Here is an 18215-nt window from a genome sequence, read left to right on the forward strand (position 1 = left end):
TCCCCGGACCCCGGGCATGCAGCCCAAATTACAGAACCCTCATAATAGTGGGAGGGCTGGTCGATGTACATATTCGGAGTAACCGACGTTGGTGATCTCTCAGTATTTGGATTCCATGGCCTTACCTTTGCCACACCCAGTCTTTGCTTTAATTGTCTGTCTATTATGCTTGAAAACCTGGAGATTGGCCCTCCTGCAGCTGTCTCGGGCTCCGGGCACCATGCGCGCCGGTAATCGCCCATGGGATGGTGAGAAACAGAGCACTTAGAGCTCGCGCGGGCTGCGCAATGTCATTTAGCTGCTTGGCCGAATGATGCCGGCCCCGTTAATCGCATTCTTCAGCCGAGAGGAGTCGCGTCAACAACTTGTTTTCGGTAGATCAAACCTTTGAACTGAGCCCGGTAGCTCATCTCATTGCCGCCCGTGCGGATCAATAAAGGTAGAACTCTTTATTACTAAAGAGAGTCTGGCTCGCCTGTGCGTGATGTCTCGGGTCTGATGGATTGGCATCTCCTTGCGCAGCTTGCGTTCTGGGTCTAGCCGATTCGTTATAAGCATGGAGTCTCAAGTGAACTGGTACCAACTAAGATACGCAATCCAGGGGAAAGAGACTGCTGCAGATTCGATCAGACATGGCCAACACCCACTTAAGTTCGGATACGATTATCGATCTGACACTGATTACCGGAGCTCATGCTCACAGAAAGGACCTATTCTGGGCCTAGACGTAATTCTTAGTTGTGCTTTGCATGTCAGGTGTATCTCTGCTTTGCTTCAGTCGATGAAAATGCTGTCATACTGTAACTCGCCTTCTTATGTAACTCTCTAATCTCCTCACCTGTCATATTACCTCGTCACGGAAACAATTTGCATCACGTGTTGTGGCTCACCATGCGCAGCCGGGACCTTGGATATACACTTTCCAACAGTATTGGTCCCACGGGAATGCGAACTCACTTTGCAGGTAGGAATGGGGATGGCTTGAGCGAGGCTCGCCAACAATCTTATAGGCATTAAAGCCGTAGCAAGAGAATGATCGTCGCGTTGTCGTTACAAATGCATTGAGCCTAGGTATTATATGCTCGTCATGACATGAACAAAGAACTATGCGCTTGGCCATCTGTTCTCTATAAATGCAGCATAGCTTCAATCCTTCCATATCTATTTCGACACCTCTTCGTCTTCACCAGCAAACTCCACAAGTGGTGTCCCGCTTTTGCATTGGTCCTGTAAGGAATAAATATTAGCCTTGCGCCATCAACTGATACAGCCAAATTATTTGATGAAATAGAAGCTCGACAGAGAAAAATCCAACGAAGCTTAGCAACAAGCCCGTACTTGGTCCGCCTTGGCCAGCCCAAAAGAGCCACTCGGTCAGGCCCTGATTGGAGCTCGAAGCTCCTAAGCCTGCACGTCTGGGAAGGACCCTGGGTCTTCCATGGGTAAAAATCCGAGCAACTGGGAGCCCAAGTGAGAGGCAAGAGAAAACAAAGGAGAGCAAAGAATTGCAACAACATTGAGCAGGGGTAAAATGGTGATAAAAGATCGCATGACTTACTCCTTTTTGATGAACGACTTTGGCAATTTTCCCTCTTTGTGGGCTGCGGATGACTGTTTCCATTTTCATGCTCTCAATCACCACAAGTGGCTGGTCCTTTTCTACAGTATCGCCGGCTTGGACCTCGACACGGAGGACTTTGCAGGGCATTGGGGCGAGTACACTATTTGTGACGTCTTTCATGCCGAGTGCTTTTCCCATCCATTTCGCCCGTGGCGTAGTAAGGCGGTATTGCCTGCCGCGCTGAAATACGACAATTGAATCGCCGTCGCGGATGACTGTGGTGTCCAGACGGGTGTGCGGGAAGAACGAGGTGATGATGCGGGAGTCCGCATAAAGGTGGCTGGTCACCTGCTCGAAAGTGTGCCCGCCAACCTTTACATTGAACACATTCTCGCCGGTTTGTTGAACTTTGACGTCGAAGGCCTCGCTGTTTGTTGATGCTGAATTCGTGAAGGTCATGTGGTGTTGTTGGAAACCTGGCCCAAATCCCACAGCGGAGCCTTGAAAATTGGTTGTTTTTTGCACGGCGAGACGAGCGTCGTCATGCAAGCAAGCCAGTGCTACTTGTGCCAGCACTTCCGGTTCAATGGTCGTTTGGGCAAATAGCTCGTCGTGATGCTTCCCAATGTAACCTGTTTCGACTTTGCCAGAAATGAAGTCGGCACTTTTGCAAACTGATTTCAAAAATTCGATATTTGTCACAGGACCGGCCACCTCGTACTCTTCCAATGCTGCAGCAAGCTTGCGAATAGCTTCTTGTCGGTCGGCGCCTCGAACGATTAGTTTCGCAATCATGGGGTCATAGTGCGCCGAGACCTCATCGCCTTGCACAAATCCGGCGTCGATTCGAACGTCCTCGGTGGTGGCAGGAGTGCGGACGTGGAGAAGAGTACCGGAATCTGGAATGAAGCCCTGAGCAGGGTTCTCCGCGTAGATTCTGGCTTCGATCGCATGGCCATGGGTAGCTATATTGGCTTCCACTTCTTCCTGCGTTAATGGAAGCTCAGCACCCTCCGCGACCTTCAGCTGCCAATGCACCAAATCTTGCCCAGTGACCATCTCGGTTACGGGATGCTCCACCTGAAGCCTAGTATTCATCTCCATGAAGAAGAACTCTCCCGTATCGTTGTCGAAGATAAATTCGACTGTACCGGCGCCCTCGTAGCCCACGGCTAACGCGGCCGACCTAGCCTTTGCCCATATGTCTTTTCTTGTGGCGTCAGGCAGATGAGGAGCCGGTGACTCTTCCAGGATTTTCTGGTGCCGCCGCTGGATGCTGCAATCTCGTTCTCCCAGCGCTACGCAATTTCCGTGTTTGTCAGCAAAGACTTGAACCTCAATGTGTCGTGGTGTTGTGATATATTTCTCGACTAGGACATGGTCATCCCCAAAAGAGTTCATAGCCTCCGACTTTGCCGACTGAAGCTGCGCTTGAAATTCTTCCTTTGAACGAGCGATTCTCATTCCTTTGCCCCCACCGCCCTTGATTGCTTTGATGAGCACTGGGTATTTGATTTTATCGGCTTCCGCTTCGAGGAAATTAGGGTCTTGGTTTTCACCGTGGTAGCCGGGGACACAGGGCACTCCAGCGGCAGTCATGATATGCTTAGATTGACTGCAGAAACACAACATTAGTATACCGTAGGGAAGCCTCAAGGAAGTAGACGCACCTCTTATCTCCCATGTCCTCGATAGCTTTCCACGGCGGTCCTATAAAGACCAGCCCAGCTTCTGTACATTTACGTGCGAACTCCGAGTTCTCGCTAAGCTATCAATTGACAATCCATTAGCACCACGTTCACTTCGCCGTGGACTATACGTACGAAGCCATAGCCGGGATGTATTCCCTGGCATCCTTGGGCCTTTGCGATCTCGATGATACGGTCTCCATCGAGGTACGCAGACACGGAGCCGAGATTGAATGCATATGGTGTACTCAAAGCATGCTGTGCATGCGAATCTGGATCGGTATAGAGCGTCGTCACTCGGATTCCATGCTGGGCCGCAGTCCGGCCAACTCGTCTGTATGTCGTTAGTGAGATTAGAGATGTGGATCGTGCACATACAGAGCAATCTCTCCCCTGTTGGCAATTAAGATCGAGTCTAATGCGCGAAAGTTACTCGAGGAATTGGAGGCTACTGTGGAAGCAGCTCGTCGTGAGCGTCGAGCAACAACCGTCTGCCCCAGGCGGGCGGAAGTGCGGAGAAGAGATGAGAGCGGCATTGTATGCAGTGGAGAGGGGCACAGGATGCGCAGTGCTGTAGATTATCCTAGGATGAAACAGCAACTCGCATGCTCATAGAAGTAATAACGCAACTCAAAAGTATCTGGAGAGGTAGCGAGGGAACATTTGAAGCTCACCTGAGTCCCCTCGGCTTGTTGTATGAACCAGTGGATCCCCCCTTCCGACGCAAACCGTCGCGATGCGGGGAAGCCAGTTCACGTGACAAGTTGCGGTTGCACTTTTTCTTCACCGTATACCTTGGCATTCATTGGCTGGACATGCGTAAGCGTTGCTCCTCTGATCTCATCAGCCAACTTTTTTTGTTTTTCGCATTAACATTCCTCATTATACCATTCAGTATACTCTGCCCCCAGAGTGACGGTGCTCTCGCTTAAGCGGCTGCTTGTCTTCGCTCCCTTTAGTCTCGTTTTTACGAATTCGCTCTTTCCACCTGTTTTCCCAGTACTCCTTCGGCGCATTCTATCTGGGCCATGTCCGATGACGAGGATGATTACTACGAGTATGATGAGTTCGAAGATGATGGGATTTTCTGGGTCGAGGAGGCAGACCCAACTGCCGCTGTATGCTTGGTCCCCCACGCACCTTTAATGGTCTTTTCGTCCTGAACTAATCATCATGGCACAGGATGACCTAGCAGCAGCTGCTACGTACGATTCTTCATTTCCTGACGATCCGTCTCTCGAAACCGCAGACCTATACAGTGACTGGGAGGAGCTTTCTGATGATTATTATGATGACGACCCAACCGTCGTCAGGAGACTTCGCGCCATAGGTGCATGGCCGATCGACCAGCCAACCCATATCAACGCGCCCTCCTCCAAACGTAGGAAAGGAGCGGGTACTCTCGCAGCGGACTTAGCCTCATTCCAGGGTGTCGCATGGAAACACCCCCAGGATGAGACGGACATGGTCGAGATTTACGCCCCCGGGGACGGGGAAAAGGTGTCTCTTCTGAAGAACTGGAGGGAAGTATTCAGGGACGCCAAGCCAGCAATTGGACGCCTCCGCGGACGGATTCCGCTTTTGAAGACATTAGACGTCGTTTCGTCGGAGCAAAGCGAGTCCGATCTTGACGTTCCATCGTTGGTTGAGGATAATTTCGAGGACGAGATGGGTTCCTTGGACGCTACGGAGACACTACCAGCGAATATGTTACCCGCTCGAATCCATTCCCAAGTGGTGGTTGAAACTCCATCGCGGGAACCGTTTGTTCATTCGAAGAAAGGCAAGCTTGACGAGTTGAACGGTATCATGGAGCCGGTGATAGAGGATCAAGAGACAACAAATGGTGCTACTACTGAGTCTCCGGCCGAGGAGGCTAAAGAGCCTACGGCCACTGCACCGCGAAGGGGACGCAAACGGAAGGCTTCGATCTCGGTAGACGATCAACTGGACCAGTCCGGGAACAACACGGGGGCTGAAGAGCAGACTAGACCGAAGCGAGCAGCGATGACAAGATTATCCCAGAACAAAACATCACTGACTGCAGAACCGGCCCCGGCCTCTTCGGGTCCTGTCCGCCGATCAGCAAGGCACAAGAAATAATTGGTCCAGATCGAGTTTTCGCATGAACTACGGATATTGAGTCTATGAGATACGCGTTCCCTTCTCAGCATTTGTACTTAACACATTATCTTTATATGTATTCTTAGACATCTATAACAAAGAAGCTCAACTATTTAACCTGATCATTGAGCATACTCCTTGTTAAAAGCACGCCCAATCACCATGCGTCTAATCTCGCTCGTCCCAGCCCCAATCTCATACAACTTAGCATCCCGGAGTAGCCTCCCTGCAGGGATCTCGTTGATATATCCGTTCCCGCCCATGAGCTGGATCGCATCGAGAGCACATTCGGTAGCCCTCTCGGCTGCGTAGAGAATCGCACCGGCGCAGTCCTGAGTGCGGATGGCTGCTGATCCCAGGGAGGCATGGCTGTCGATGTGACGGGCCGTCGCGTAGGTATAGGCGCGGGACGCTGCAAGTTTGGTATGCATATCCGCGAGCTTACCCTGGATGAGCTGGTTATGAGCAATGGGGGCTCCGAATTGTTTGCGAACGTGGGTGTACGGGAGAACGAGATCAAGGGCGGCTTGCATGATCCTGAATTGCTTGTTAGCACGGCCTATGCCGAGGTTCATACCTAGCATAGAGATGTAGTGCACCCACCCAAGCGGACCGGCACTGAGAACAAGCCGCTCCAAATCAAGACCCTCCATCAGGACCTTGACGCCGCGGTTTACTTCACCTAATAAGTTCTCTCTTGGCACAAAGACGTCCTCGAAGATGAGCTCTCCGGTATTTGAGCCCCGCATCCCCAGCTTATCCAGCTTGCGGGCGCACGAAAAGCCCTTGAATGTCTTCTCTACAACGAACGCGGTTATTCCCTTGGAACCTTTCTCGGGCTCGGTTTTGGCATAGACAACAATGTAGTCCGCATCGGGACCCTGTGGCGCTTAGCTTCGTTTACCTTTCAGTGTGAAGATGGTTTCTCACATTCGTAATCCACATCTTGGTCCCGTTGAGAACCCAGCCGCCATCGACTTCTTTGGCGCTTGTCTTCATACTGACGACGTCGGAGCCAGCCGAGTGTTCGGACATAGCCAACGCACCGATCTTATCGCCTGATAGAAGGCTGGGAAGAAAACGCGCCTTCTGCTCTGGCGTGCCATTTAAGGAGAGTTGGTTCACGCATAGCTGTGAGTGTGCTGCGTACGAAAGGGCAATACTACCTATAGAATGATGGGAACGTCAAAGGGGCCAAAACTAACGCAGAACAAATAAAGTCGCATACCTGAAGCACGGCTGATCTCCTCCATAACAATGCAATGGGCTTGGTAGCCCATTCCAAGCCCTCCGTACTCTTCATCCGCGGTGACACCAAGGAAGCTAGATAGACATTAGACAGGCTTCGAGAAGCGATACCCAGGATTCCAAGCAATATCTACCCAGCATTGCCCAGCTTCTTCCACATCTCAGCAGGGAATTCATTTTGAGTATCTGTTCGCGCCGCGACTTCCTCAGGAATCTCACGTTCTAGTTTAGCGGTTAGAACTGCCCGCACGTTCAACACCACCAGTGGAAATCCTACTTGTAAATTCCTGAACGCTCTCTCGTAGCTCCAGCAAATCATCTTCGGTTGGAGGCACGAATCCTCTTGGGTGCTTTGTTGTTGCCAACGTTCGTACGCACGGTATGAAGGGTCTGGTGAATCTCGCAGGGGCCCTGGATGGAAGGGAGCGGCGGATTAGGAGTGGTAGGCGTATGGTTGACATGTCGAAAGGAGGTGTTTGAAGGGTTTGAGATTGCTGAGTCGGCTGAACACTCAATGCCTGGAGAATGAAATATGTAGACAGCTGGAGACAACTGACCCGAGTAAGAGCGAAGGGTGGGGAGCCTTGGGGAAAGTCTGCGGGGAGACCGCGGCTAACCGCTGGACACGGTCACATCGGCAACCGTCGCATCTTCGCATCTGCCCGTCCATCCTTGTTCATCTAGTACTTGGTAACCGTGATCACCACCATTTTCCTTCTCTATACCTCTTCCCGGGTTGCGGTCTACCCAAGATTATTTAACACCAACTTATATCCTATATACCATGAGAGGCCATGCTCTAGCCGAACAACTCCATCGATCCCGCCCTTTCCCCGCAATGCGTGTTTCGGTTCCACTCCACTCCATCCGGAGGAGTTGCAATTCCTCAATAGCCAACGCTGCTACAAGATTAACACCTCAACGACTTTACCTTCCAAATGCACGCAGGTCCTGCATAGTACAGGCACATCCTCGTACTCAAGCCCGGCCAATTGCGAGCTATACCCACCCGCATCATGCTTCGGCCATTTCCGTCCTCTCCACAGCGGTCGATACGTCGTCGCCAGACTTTAAGGAGAACGAACGGCAAATGCAAGAAGTACTAGACCGCATGAACTCGCTTCATAGTACCATATCTCAGGGTGGTCCGCAGAAAGCAAAGGATAAGCACGTTGCTCGTGGGAAGATGCTGCCCCGAGACCGCGTCACAGCCCTCATCGACCCGGGCACGTCTTTTCTGGAGCTCTCTCAGTTGGCGGGCTATGGAGTGTATCCGGGAGAAGATGTTCCTGCGGGAGGGATAATTACTGGAATTGGAACGGTTGAAGGGGTAACTTGCATGATTGTGGCAAACGACAGCACCGTCAAGGGTGGCACTTACTACCCAGTTACTGTGAAGAAGCATCTTCGCGCGCAAGCAATCGCCCAAGAGAACAAGCTCCCATGTATCTACCTGGTCGATTCGGGGGGTGCAAACCTTCCGCACCAAGCTGATGTCTTTCCGGACAAGGAGCACTTTGGCCGCATATTCTTCAACCAAGCGCGAATGAGCTCGCAGGGTATCCCTCAAATTTCGGTCGTTATGGGACCATGTACCGCCGGAGGCGCCTATGTGCCTGCCATGAGCGACGAGACCATTATTGTTGAAAATCAAGGCACTATCTTTCTCGCAGGGCCTCCCCTTGTCAAAGCTGCCACTGGCGAGATTGTTTCGGCCGAAGACTTGGGAGGCGGTCAACTCCACAGCACAATCTCAGGCGTGACGGACTATTTAGCTGTTGATGATGCCCATGCCATTGTCCTCGCGCGCCGTTCCATCTCCAACCTGAACTACCCCAAAGCCAAGCCGCCCCTAGAGAGCAACGATGATATCAAGGAGCCCCTCTACGATCCAGCCGAACTGAACGGTATCGTTGGCACGAATCTCCGCCGCCAGATCCCCGTTCATGAAGTCATCGCCCGCATTGTCGACGGCAGCGAGTTCGCCGAATTCAAGCGCGACTACGGCACAACCCTAGTTACCGGCTTCGCCCGCATTCATGGACATCGGGTTGGCATTGTTGCCAATAATGGCATCCTTTTCTCTGAGTCTTCCCTTAAAGGCGCACACTTCATCGAGCTCTGTGCCCAGCGCAATATTCCGCTCGTTTTCCTCCAGAATATCTCTGGTTTCATGGTTGGCGCAGATGCAGAAAAGGGCGGTATCGCGAAGAACGGCGCGAAGCTCGTGACTGCTGTCGCTTGTGCCGATGTACCCAAGTTTACTGTGGTGTTTGGATCTAGTGCTGGTGCTGGAAACTATGGCATGTGGTATGTACTTCTCAGCCTTTCCTATTTCCCTTCTCCTTGATTCCTACTCAAAGTCCAGATATTTACAAGCAACTAACCATCTACCAGCGGCCGCGCCTACTCCCCCCGCTTCCTCTTCATGTGGCCCAACGCTAAAATCGGCGTCATGGGCTCCGAGCAGCTTTCCTCCGTGATGGAAGCTGTAGGGAGAACTGCAGACCCTGAGCTCAAGGCCCGGATTGACCGCGAATCCGAGGCAACCTTCTCCTCTGCGCGACTCTGGGATGACGGTATCATCCCTCCTGCGCACACCCGGCATGTGCTGGGATTGAGTCTGGCCGCTGCATTGGGAGGTAAGAGCGATAAAGATGTTCAGACGAAATTTGGTGTTTTCCGGATGTAGACAGCAGCTCGCATGTTGATTTGATTCTTTTTTAATATTGTGCATCATATCCATTTCATGTAGGTCCTTATGACTCTAGGTGTAGCTTTTCGGTAGACACAAATATATCGACCGTCACCCCCTCTTATTGGATTGGTCTCCTCCGAAGCCATGAGTGGTCTGGATAACAAGTTTATTTTGGCCCGGATAGGAGATTGTATATTTGAACCTTGCAATAGGACACAGGAGTAGAAGCCTTACATTCGGAACTCGGGCCATGGCACAACAATGACCATAGGGAAGGAAGAGACTCCGTATAAGGGTTGGATGGATAAGTGGACAGTTCAAGAATCTTTCTCACTGGAGATCACGATGCTTCCATGGATGAAACTACCCAGCGTAGTCAATGCTCTGTCTCATACAAAAGCAGTCACTATTAAAAATGGCAGAAGGGATTACCTAGGCTCAGTAAACAGCAAGTCTACAGACGAGAGATCGAGACCGGTGTACAATGAAAAGCAGTCATCGAAAAAAATGTTGTTTCAGAGCGATCTAAATACAAATTCCGAGAAGTCCAGCACCATAGGCCGATGAATATAGCAGAATATATGCTCCAAATGCTTTAATCGCAACTTCCAAACGCTTTGAACAATCCAAACCGCAAGTAAAAACAGCATTATACATTTGGCTGACACAAAGGAACAGTAAACAATCTTGTTGTCTCTGAGGAACTCGGGATACGGAATAACCATGGACAAAATGAGAAAGAAAGTCCTCCTTGCTGGACAAGTACATATATGAGAAGAGAAAAGACAGAAAAAGCGAAAGCAAGTGTCAGTTTCAACATGAGAAGACTGATAAATTGAATTCAAATCAAATCATACATAAATGACCATCACCAACACTGCAACAAACAGTGCCAAAATTTCCGGAGTTGCACCACCTGATGCGGCAGAGTCGATGTCGTCGTTGTCATCGGACCCGGTATCGGCGCTGCCCTGGTTGTCGTTGGCAACGTCGCCATTCTCTTGGGGAACGTCGGGGAGAGTGGGAATGTCGTCGTGATTCCCATCATGAAGATGGTCGTCCTTTGGCGGTGACCAACCCGAGGCGCCGAGGGGTTTAATGCCCAGGTTTTTCATGAGGGAGGCTGTGAGGCGGTTGCCCATCGACCGAAGCTTATCAAAATCGGTGATGTAGTGTTCATTAATGGCGGAGGGAGGAAAGACAGCCTCTGGGCCAGTAAACAGGATATAAATTACGTCGGCTTCGTCGTGGCCCCTGTTACCATTGAGGTTGTTCTCAGGAAAGCATGAACGGGCAAGGAGCCAGGACGCCTCACCCGTTACTTGGGGCTTGTTGCCGTTTGTGTCCCCAAGGACGGCGTAGAACATTTTGTTGTTGCAGATCACAGCAGCAACGTTTTGACCGGGAATAGCCGTCGGGTTGGCTTCCAGGAATGCTTGGGGGATGACAATATAGGGGACTTCAAAAGCAGAAAGCGCACCCCAGTTGGTTAAGGGCCTGCCATCGGCGTTGCCGTCACACCTGTAGTTCACACCGTCACAGTCGGTATCCATGTCGGCTTTGAATACAAATGCAGCTCCTTCTGCGAAAGAAGCCCAGTCACTGTGGATCGTCGATTTATCCTTGAAATCCTTGATTGACATAGGATAAGTGGCGTGTGCTGGAACTTGCCTGACTTTTTCAGACGCAGACGATATTGCGGCAACGTCAACGGCCTTAGATGCTGCAAAGGCGGAGGGATGCACCATCTTTGCAATAACAGGCACTGTAATGGCGGGAGCGAGGGTGAGAATCTTTCTGATTCCGAAGAACATGTTGAAGGTCGTATAGGCTTGGTTTGTTGTATATCGAGGTGAGGGTATCAAGAGGCTTGTAGGAGAGAAAAAAAAAGCTGTCAGGGCAGCGGGGGGAAGAGGGAGCACATATAAGCCATCGGATAGAATTCGCGGTTCGCTCGCCACGTTTGAAGGCAGTTTCGTCTCCAAGAACAATGTCGTCAACCAAGGTACTGCTACGAAGACACTGGTCGGGAAAAGCATGGAACACACCTCCGCGGGGGTGTTCTAACTCATATCTCATTCGTTGCCGAGCTCCAAGAAGCACCCCAAGGCGTAAGTTCTTCAGCGAAGGCTCTGTTACCAAAAGCACTGCTATACCAGTATACTCTCAGCAGATTGAGAGTAAAAAGAACTCTTCAGGGGGCCCATAATAAGAATACGCACCGTCCTTTGCTGCTGCTTCAGCCGTGTATCCTAGGGCAGCGTTGCTGAGAAGGGCTGGACAGCCAAGGCACCCGAAAAAAACAGGACTCGTAAGTCAGAAAGGCATAAGGTATGGAGTTCACCTCCGGAGGCATCCTCTTTCCACATAGACATTCGGCTGCCGCTCACGCAAGCAGTAGTCTTAAGGAAGTTGCTTGAAGCCTGAATCAACAATGCATTTGGCGCCTTCATAAAAAACCGCAGTTTGCCTTTATCCATAGAAGCCGCAGAAACGGATCTGGCGAGAAAGGCAGGGAAGCTCCTTAGCTGTCTATTCAAATACACCATTTTTTTTGCCGACCATCGGAGTGCAAGACCGGTGTTCTACGCCCATGGTCCTGCAACGCGTGGAACAAAGGTCCGTGGCCATTCCCTATTCATACGAACCATTCTGACCAGGGGCGTCGGAAGAGTACACCGCATATATGATGCCTAGATATGTAATCAAGAAAATCACGGTCCGAGAGATAAAGGGCAGAGACTCGCCTGCGACTCAAAACAGTCACAATCGCACACACAAAAGCTGATGAATGTAGAACGTAATGTTTCCTTCCCACTGGCAGTAAGAAGGGGATTTAAGGGTACATAGGCGAACCCAGCGAAGAGATGAAACAAAGTTTAACTTTTCCATTCCTGAAAAATAATGTTGATGGAAGCCCAATATAAATGACAAGAACGTATGACTCATGAGATGTATCAATGAATAGAGATCTATCGTAATATGACGTTGACGGCGTATGATTTAAAACGGTAAAAAGACAGTAGGGTTGGTATCATCGTACTCAAAGGGTCGGTATTGTAAGTCGTGAGGAATTCATGAGGAAGGATGAAGGAGAGAATGTCTGGCAGCCGTATAGCGCGTGATATGCGAGATGCGAGATGCAGATAAGCAGCAAACTGTGTGCTTATTAGATTTGTGATTCGTCATAGAATCACGCAAGGCCCCTTTCGTTTGGGTTCTCGTCGTTTTGCTCGCTTTCTTTCCTGTCGGCTTGTATTCTCACGCTTGCGCGGCGCAAGTTCGTAATCCTCTGATCTTCCCTGTGCATCCTTTCGAATGATCTGCCGACAGAGGTCGATGAAGACCTCGTTGACGTTGGCTCGTCGACGAGCCGAAGTCTCGTAATACGGAGCGCTGCCCCAGCTCTGGGATAGAGAAAATGCGCGAGCACGGGGTACCGCGCGGTCCTCCTCCAAGTCCGATTTGTTCCCAACGATGACAATGGGGACGTTCTCATCATCCTTGATACGGACGATCTGTTCCCGTAATTCAGCTAGTTCGTTAAGAGAAGACATGCTCGTGATGGAGAAGACTAGCAAGAACCCTTGGCCTTGCTTCATATATAATTCTCTGAATTAGGTTAGCCCCAAATCAACATGCCGCCGATACTATCAAGCGAGCCAAAATAGGGTGTCTGGTTACCTCATGGCAGCTAGGAAGGCGTTAGCCAGGAGAGAAACGGCCGCTAAGGGACGAGCTGAACTTACTGAACTGTTCTGTCCCTGCTGTGTCAAGACTGTTGGCATCAAAGGTCAGCATTATCCGAACCCCCGCGGTCCTGTACTCAATCATATAACATACATTTCTAATATACATTGTCGGCCCTATCTAATGTCAGCATCGACGAATGCAGGCGCAGGACATGATTGACTCACGTCGACTTCGATATGTTTGCGATAGGAATCCTCAATTGTCGGGTCATAACTTTCGATCCAAACATTCTGAACAAATTGCGCTACCAAAAGTGAGCCGCGTCGACCGTGAGACCATACCACAGAGGCAGCGGTAAAGAGCAAGAGCGACGGATCCCCATACCGGTAAGACAGCTTTTACCCACTCCTCCTATTGCGCAGACAAACAGAATCAGTGCTATTCCTTCGGTATCCTCTTAATAGAGCAGAAGTCCAGCCTACCAGCGCCTAACACGACAATGTGGTATTCTCGTCTGCCGGTGACACAAAAGCATATTAGCATTTACCATGCATTCATATGTAACGCGAGCCAAGCTCCAAGGCTAAAACTCACTGCGGCCGCATCGAGACAAGCAATTGTGACACCAGTAAGCAAAACCAAATCCTTAATTGAGATTGATTTCTTCAATGGCAAAAGTATGACAAGTGGAAAGGTACCCCAGGCTGAACGACTATATTTTGGGGTATGTTGGTTCCGCGGCGAGCGAGTTCAAAACCCGCAGTTGCCTTTGTGAGATGGTAAAGGCGCGGTTTTGTAGATCTGGTGCAATGCGCGGTGCTCGAGCAATGGATGGACCTTCCTGGGCGGATCAAGTGGTGGACCAAGTCCGTACGGGGGTAAAGGAGCGGGGTGAGCTTGGAGAGCAAGAGTAATGACACGCGATCCGTTACATCGGTCTTGATCTGGATGAATTACCGTCCAATTGGGTGTTTCCAAGAGAAAGGGGGCGCTTAAAACAGGAGAAGAAGCGAGGGAGGTGAAAAGAAGAGATTGGAGAAGCGAGAGTGTGCGCAAGAGGTTCGAGAACGAAATGCAGCGGAGCGAACGAACGGACCGGTTCGATGTCGAGAGCGAGACTGAGTGCCGGTGGGGACGAGGAGGTAGAGCCAGGCCGACTGCAGTTTAGTCGCGGTCTGCTAGCAGCGAAAGCTGTGGGGAGGGCAAGTAAAGGGTTTGGTTCGAAAATTCGGGCGTTGGCTCTGGCGGAGCACGGACGAGAAGCTGCGGACGTTGAGCTGCTGTCATGAAGTCTGAAGGATCCAGCAATGATGCAATATACCTGACGATGTCCCTCGTTGGCTTTGACTTTTTGCTTTTTCTTCTTTCTTCTGCCTTGTCTCTTAGGATGCTTCCTTCCCGTCAAGAACAAGAGCTATTCTCGGCCTAATGATTCTCTGGATGGCGGTGAAGATCCGTTTGAGAGAATTGGAACCGAAACCTTATATGGGTGGGCGTTGGAGACGATCCTGAATGGATGGACACGTTTCCAAAGGATAGAATCAATAGTATGACGATAGAGGGGATGGAAAAGAGACAATAGCCACAATGTGAAGAAGAAGAGAGGATGAACCTAGAGAGAAAGGGTGGGTGGCTTATTGAAAACTTTCAGCATTCCAGCTTCAATGGCCACGGTTATTAAATAGGCAAGTCTCATTAAGTGTAGCGAATTCTTTTTTTTTTTTTCTTTTTCTTCTGCTCGACTCTCGAGCGAAGCAAACAGGCCAGAAGACCTCTTCATTGCTAGACTGATGGTACTCAACATTCCACGTCCACCGATTGGGGAGGATGCCACCCCGGCAATGGCCAGACTGCAGGCTTGTTGGGACCCATCTTTGATGCCTCATCCCTCTGGAAGTCTCGACTTCCGTCTCACGTCGACTTCATCGCAGAATGAAACAAGCCCTACCTATCACCGTGATCTGTCACTATTATCGACCAACAAACTGAGCTTTTCTCAGACAATGCAAGTATGATCGTCAGCCCAGGTCAGGAACCGACAACTCATCGCTGCCGCGGACCAGGCAAGCACCCTTCCGATAAGAACAGCCTTGCAAACATTAAGACCGTGTATTAACATTCACGCAGCCAAAAACCCTTCCTCCAGGACTTTGGGCATCACCATCCACAATCGGGACCGCACGGGCCATGCGGACCGTTCCGATAGGTATGTATGTGCTTTACTCGTCACATTTATGAGCGGCACGTCTGCCCTGACAGAAGTACCTTCCCGGGTAAACGCCCGGGAGGATGGGAATCAGTCGCGTTCGTCGATTGTCTAAGGTCCTACGAGTCGCGACATGGTGCTGACGACAATAATGCTCCCAATTCGAGGCACAATGATCATACGGGCCCTGGGCAGGTTGTGTTGATTGCCTATGTTGGGAATGTAGCGTCACCTTAGGCATAAATACAATGCGTTGTACGACTAAGATCCCAGGATCTATAGATACAGCAAATATGGGAATAGCAACTAGCACCAGTCTCGCTCCGCCGTCTTGCGCAGGAACATCGTGGACCCCCTGCATCTGCACATTGAGTCCGAGTGTGAAGTCATTCCATGTCTTCAGGTGCCATTGATAAGCCCATTGACACTCCCGTCCTGGAGCCCCTTTGTGGAGCCATATCGATCCAGGGCTTCGAACACATGGCCAAAAACCAACTCGGACACATCGCTGGCCCAGAGAAAATCCAAGTGCTCGTACTTCGTGATAATCTTAGCCGTTGTTCCACGCGGAAGTTCTTTCTGCATCACATCGATATCGACAAGGCTATCGCTGCCGCCGTACAGCAAGACAATTGGCGTCTTGATATTCTTCGTGGGATACTTGACTGGCTTGTAGAATCGCTCACTCGCCACGATGCTGAATGGTGCATATATCTCGTCATCGTAGAACTGGAAGTTCCTATTGCGGATGATCTGAAACCAGTGTACCACAGACTTGGTACTAGTGAATGAGAAGAGGTGGAGATAACCTGCCAACTTCTGATCATGGCTGATATTCTTGCACTTCCAATTGAAGAGGAAGGAGAGCGACGTGTCAATAATCCGCATGAATATTGGCGGGTAAAGGATGGTCTGCCACATTGTGGTTGAGCTAAGAATACTGCGTCGGCCGAAGAGTAAAAAGAGGAAGTTCGGCGAAGCTTTCATAAGGGAATCAACGACCGGATTGGAGATGCGCGCGGGGGCCATCGCAGGTGCAAGGGCAACGAAGACGTCAATCTTCTGGTTCAACTGGGGGTGAATCGAAAGAGTTGCAAAGGCTTGAGCCGTTCCTTGAGAAAAGCCGATATATGACAAAGAGGGCTGCCCTGTCAGATCAAGAATGTAATTGATGCTGTCCGGTATATCGTGGAAAGCGAACTGGTCAATGGAAAAGTCCCAGAATTCGTTTGATAGCGGAGAATGTCTGGTGGACTTTTTGGAGTATTTGTTCCCCCGGTTGTTTCCCAACCAGACGTCGTACCCTCTTTCCACTAACTGAAAAGGAAGACAGCGTTCCTCATCAGTCAAGCAGACCCAAACCTCGCTGCACATCATCAAGCCATGGTGGAGATATACGACTTTCTTCTTTGTGCTCCCTTCGCCTTGGTTGACAGTTTGAGACTCCTCGCCTTTGCGATGGGGCAGTCGGTGGAGACCAAGCAGATATCCGTCTCCAGTTTGAACGATGTGCTCCTCCGCCTCATAACCATAAATGGAGCATATTTCCGCGAAATCAGAGGCGTGGGCAACGGCACTTGCACGTCGTCTCCTCCTCTCCTGCTTCTCTGGTCTCTCAGGGGTTATGACCAAGTTGAAGATAGTCTTCGACCGCTCGTAGCAGAAGTTGATGATCGGCTCAGCTAGTTCGCGTTAGTGAATTTTATTCCAGCGTGACACTATATTATGCAACGTACGAAGGCAGAAGGTAATGATATGAATGATCCATTCCAGAAGCACCAGAATCAACGACCCGAACAGAGTAAGGTATTCGAACCAGAAAAGTCGTCCAATAAATGGAACGCGGGCCATATCCACGAGTGCAGATCAACAGTTAGCTAGTTACTGAAATGCATAACTTGGTCAGAAGTTCATCCTGTGCAATGAGGAGTTATATTTTCCGCAAGCCCCCAGTACCCCGAGAGAAGAGGAGCTCGAGCCCCCAACTGACAATAAACTAACCGCGACGTCATCCAGGAGATTGGCAGACCACCGTCTGTTTCATGTGATAATGCTTACCTAATCCGGGGATCGTCCGTGATTTTTTGCCCGCAGAGTCAGGTGTCTACTTGACACTGGAATACAATTAATTCTGAGTCGACAGAACATTGGCTATCGTGTTCAAAATGCCAAACTCGTGCGCAGCTCTTCGTAAGTTCTCCCTGGCAGACCTACTGAATGCCACGGTACCCTACTTCTGCAAATCCCTGCGGCAGTCAGCGGCCTTCCGCAGTCATACCATGCCGCCGAACTACGAGCAGTGTTCTAACCAGCAAACTCAACAGGTGATGCCCTAGCCCAATGTCTCCAAGAATCGGACTGCATCATGGTCCAGCGCCACACGCCTCGCGAATGCCTAAGCGAGCCCCTTCTCGAGCAACTACCCATGAAATGCCAGCAGCTGCGGAAAGGTTTCGGCGAGTGCAAGTCTGTCTTCAGCCCCGTCCCGCATCCACCATATTATAGCGGCACATAACTGACAATTGAATTTGTTTCTGCCAAAGGAGGGGTCTCATAGACATGCGAAAGCGGTTCCGAGGAAACGCACCGCTCAACATGACAAATGGAAACTCTGGAACGTCGCAGCAGCTTTATGCGGGTAAGCCGGCGTTCCAGACTGTTAAGGAGATTAGTGGGGATGAAGTGCAGATGGATCCAGAGAAGACGAGGGGACTATAAACTAGGTGGTCTGTGGGTATGGGCTATGGAACGAGGAGGGATTTGCCGTGGTGGGATGGGTGACACGGCAGGATTTAGAAGGCTCTCTGGCTAATACCGTTATTATTGGGGAATCGCAATTATGAGAGGTTTTTCTCTACTCTCATGGCATGGACTGGAGTTTGCTTTGGGTGTGTATTACATGTGTACATATATCTCTGACCTACTGCGTCTACATCGAGTACTTCTGAATCTTCTGGCTCCCAGTGACTAGCAACGTATTTTTGTTCATACAAGTAG

At 50.4% G+C, this 18215-nt stretch overlaps 8 protein-coding genes across 8 annotated transcripts; 3 read left to right on the forward strand and 5 right to left on the reverse strand.

Moving 5' to 3' along the window:
- Positions 1 to 1161: 1161 nt before the first annotated feature.
- On the reverse strand, positions 1162 to 3785 carry BDW70DRAFT_157356 (acetyl/propionyl/methylcrotonyl-CoA carboxylase subunit alpha; the record flags this gene model as incomplete). The annotated part of the gene is made up of 5 exons (XM_073740338.1): positions 1162 to 1227; positions 1559 to 3176; positions 3232 to 3329; positions 3385 to 3583; positions 3628 to 3785. 5 exons carry the CDS (start codon positions 3783 to 3785, stop codon positions 1162 to 1164), a joined length of 2139 nt encoding a protein of 712 aa, XP_073598583.1.
- Positions 3786 to 4090: 305 nt separating this feature from the next.
- BDW70DRAFT_130604 (uncharacterized protein) lies at positions 4091 to 5447 on the forward strand. The gene is made up of 2 exons (XM_073735840.1): positions 4091 to 4367; positions 4432 to 5447. Exons 1-2 carry the CDS (start codon positions 4278 to 4280, stop codon positions 5350 to 5352), a joined length of 1011 nt encoding a protein of 336 aa, XP_073598584.1. The 5' UTR covers positions 4091 to 4277; the 3' UTR covers positions 5353 to 5447.
- A 14-nt stretch (positions 5448 to 5461) lies between these two features.
- On the reverse strand, positions 5462 to 7174 carry BDW70DRAFT_120727 (isovaleryl-CoA dehydrogenase). Its single transcript, XM_073734759.1, has 6 exons — positions 6899 to 7174; positions 6756 to 6843; positions 6602 to 6696; positions 6304 to 6539; positions 5977 to 6254; positions 5462 to 5910 (listed from the first exon to the last, which is right to left on the reverse strand). Exons 1-6 carry the CDS (start codon positions 7080 to 7082, stop codon positions 5496 to 5498), a joined length of 1296 nt encoding a protein of 431 aa, XP_073598585.1. The 5' UTR covers positions 7083 to 7174; the 3' UTR covers positions 5462 to 5495.
- Positions 7175 to 7459: 285 nt separating this feature from the next.
- On the forward strand, positions 7460 to 9313 carry BDW70DRAFT_157359 (putative 3-methylcrotonyl-CoA carboxylase, beta subunit (MccB); the record flags this gene model as incomplete). Its single annotated transcript, XM_073740339.1, has 2 exons — positions 7460 to 8931; positions 9019 to 9313. 2 exons carry the CDS (start codon positions 7460 to 7462, stop codon positions 9311 to 9313), a joined length of 1767 nt encoding a protein of 588 aa, XP_073598586.1.
- An 857-nt stretch (positions 9314 to 10170) lies between these two features.
- Positions 10171 to 11133, reverse strand: BDW70DRAFT_148195 (glycoside hydrolase family 75 protein; the record flags this gene model as incomplete). Its single annotated transcript, XM_073738832.1, has 1 exon — positions 10171 to 11133. One exon carries the CDS (start codon positions 11131 to 11133, stop codon positions 10171 to 10173), a length of 963 nt encoding a protein of 320 aa, XP_073598587.1.
- A 1253-nt stretch (positions 11134 to 12386) lies between these two features.
- Positions 12387 to 14091, reverse strand: BDW70DRAFT_120731 (putative RAS small monomeric GTPase (Rsr1)). The gene is made up of 8 exons (XM_073734760.1): positions 13607 to 14091; positions 13495 to 13526; positions 13397 to 13423; positions 13237 to 13316; positions 13163 to 13185; positions 13069 to 13097; positions 13004 to 13013; positions 12387 to 12931 (listed from the first exon to the last, which is right to left on the reverse strand). Exons 1-8 carry the CDS (start codon positions 13615 to 13617, stop codon positions 12505 to 12507), a joined length of 639 nt encoding a protein of 212 aa, XP_073598588.1. The 5' UTR covers positions 13618 to 14091; the 3' UTR covers positions 12387 to 12504.
- A 1445-nt stretch (positions 14092 to 15536) lies between these two features.
- On the reverse strand, positions 15537 to 17319 carry BDW70DRAFT_120768 (sterol esterase). Its single transcript, XM_073734761.1, has 2 exons — positions 16955 to 17319; positions 15537 to 16900 (listed from the first exon to the last, which is right to left on the reverse strand). The coding sequence occupies exons 1-2, from the start codon at positions 17067 to 17069 to the stop codon at positions 15618 to 15620; spliced, it is 1398 nt and encodes a 465-aa protein (XP_073598589.1). The 5' UTR covers positions 17070 to 17319; the 3' UTR covers positions 15537 to 15617.
- A 28-nt stretch (positions 17320 to 17347) lies between these two features.
- BDW70DRAFT_130614 (PET191 family protein) lies at positions 17348 to 18169 on the forward strand. Its single transcript, XM_073735841.1, has 3 exons — positions 17348 to 17408; positions 17543 to 17684; positions 17762 to 18169. The coding sequence occupies exons 1-3, from the start codon at positions 17384 to 17386 to the stop codon at positions 17934 to 17936; spliced, it is 342 nt and encodes a 113-aa protein (XP_073598590.1). The 5' UTR covers positions 17348 to 17383; the 3' UTR covers positions 17937 to 18169.
- The last annotated feature ends 46 nt before the right edge of the window (positions 18170 to 18215 follow it).

The sequence above is a fragment of the Aspergillus foveolatus genome (assembly GCF_047715535.1).
Source record: "Aspergillus foveolatus strain CBS 279.81 unplaced genomic scaffold BDW70scaffold_9, whole genome shotgun sequence".
In the NCBI taxonomy this organism is placed as follows: domain Eukaryota; kingdom Fungi; phylum Ascomycota; class Eurotiomycetes; order Eurotiales; family Aspergillaceae; genus Aspergillus; species Aspergillus foveolatus.

Excerpts from the sequence above, each read along its gene's own strand:
- BDW70DRAFT_130604 (XM_073735840.1), top strand. The coding sequence starts at position 4,278 with ATGTCCGATGACGAGGATGATTACTACGAGTATGATGAGTTCGAAGAT. Across the intron at positions 4,368-4,431 it reads AGGCAGACCCAACTGCCGCT|GATGACCTAGCAGCAGCTGC; the intron begins GTATGCTTGGTC and ends ATCATGGCACAG.
- BDW70DRAFT_130614 (XM_073735841.1), top strand. The coding sequence starts at position 17,384 with ATGCCAAACTCGTGCGCAGCTCTTC. Across the intron at positions 17,409-17,542 it reads AAACTCGTGCGCAGCTCTTC|GTGATGCCCTAGCCCAATGT; the intron begins GTAAGTTCTCCC and ends CAAACTCAACAG. Across the intron at positions 17,685-17,761 it reads AAAGGTTTCGGCGAGTGCAA|GAGGGGTCTCATAGACATGC; the intron begins GTCTGTCTTCAG and ends TTTCTGCCAAAG.
- BDW70DRAFT_120731 (XM_073734760.1), bottom strand. Across the intron at positions 13,186-13,236 it reads GCAAACATATCGAAGTCGAC|GGCCGACAATGTATATTAGA; the intron begins GTGAGTCAATCA and ends GACATTAGATAG. Across the intron at positions 13,098-13,162 it reads CGACAATGTATATTAGAAAT|TCTTGACACAGCAGGGACAG; the intron begins GTATGTTATATG and ends TGATGCCAACAG.
- BDW70DRAFT_120768 (XM_073734761.1), bottom strand. The coding sequence starts at position 17,069 with ATGGCCCGCGTTCCATTTATTGGACGACTTTTCTGGTTCGAATACCTT. Across the intron at positions 16,901-16,954 it reads TATCATTACCTTCTGCCTTC|CTGAGCCGATCATCAACTTC; the intron begins GTACGTTGCATA and ends AACGCGAACTAG.
- BDW70DRAFT_120727 (XM_073734759.1), bottom strand. The coding sequence starts at position 7,082 with ATGTCAACCATACGCCTACCACTCCTAATCCGCCGCTCCCTTCCATCC. Across the intron at positions 6,255-6,303 it reads CCAAGATGTGGATTACGAAT|GGTCCCGATGCGGACTACAT; the intron begins GTGAGAAACCAT and ends TAAGCGCCACAG. Across the intron at positions 5,911-5,976 it reads CTCAGTGCCGGTCCGCTTGG|GATCATGCAAGCCGCCCTTG; the intron begins GTGGGTGCACTA and ends CAAGCAATTCAG.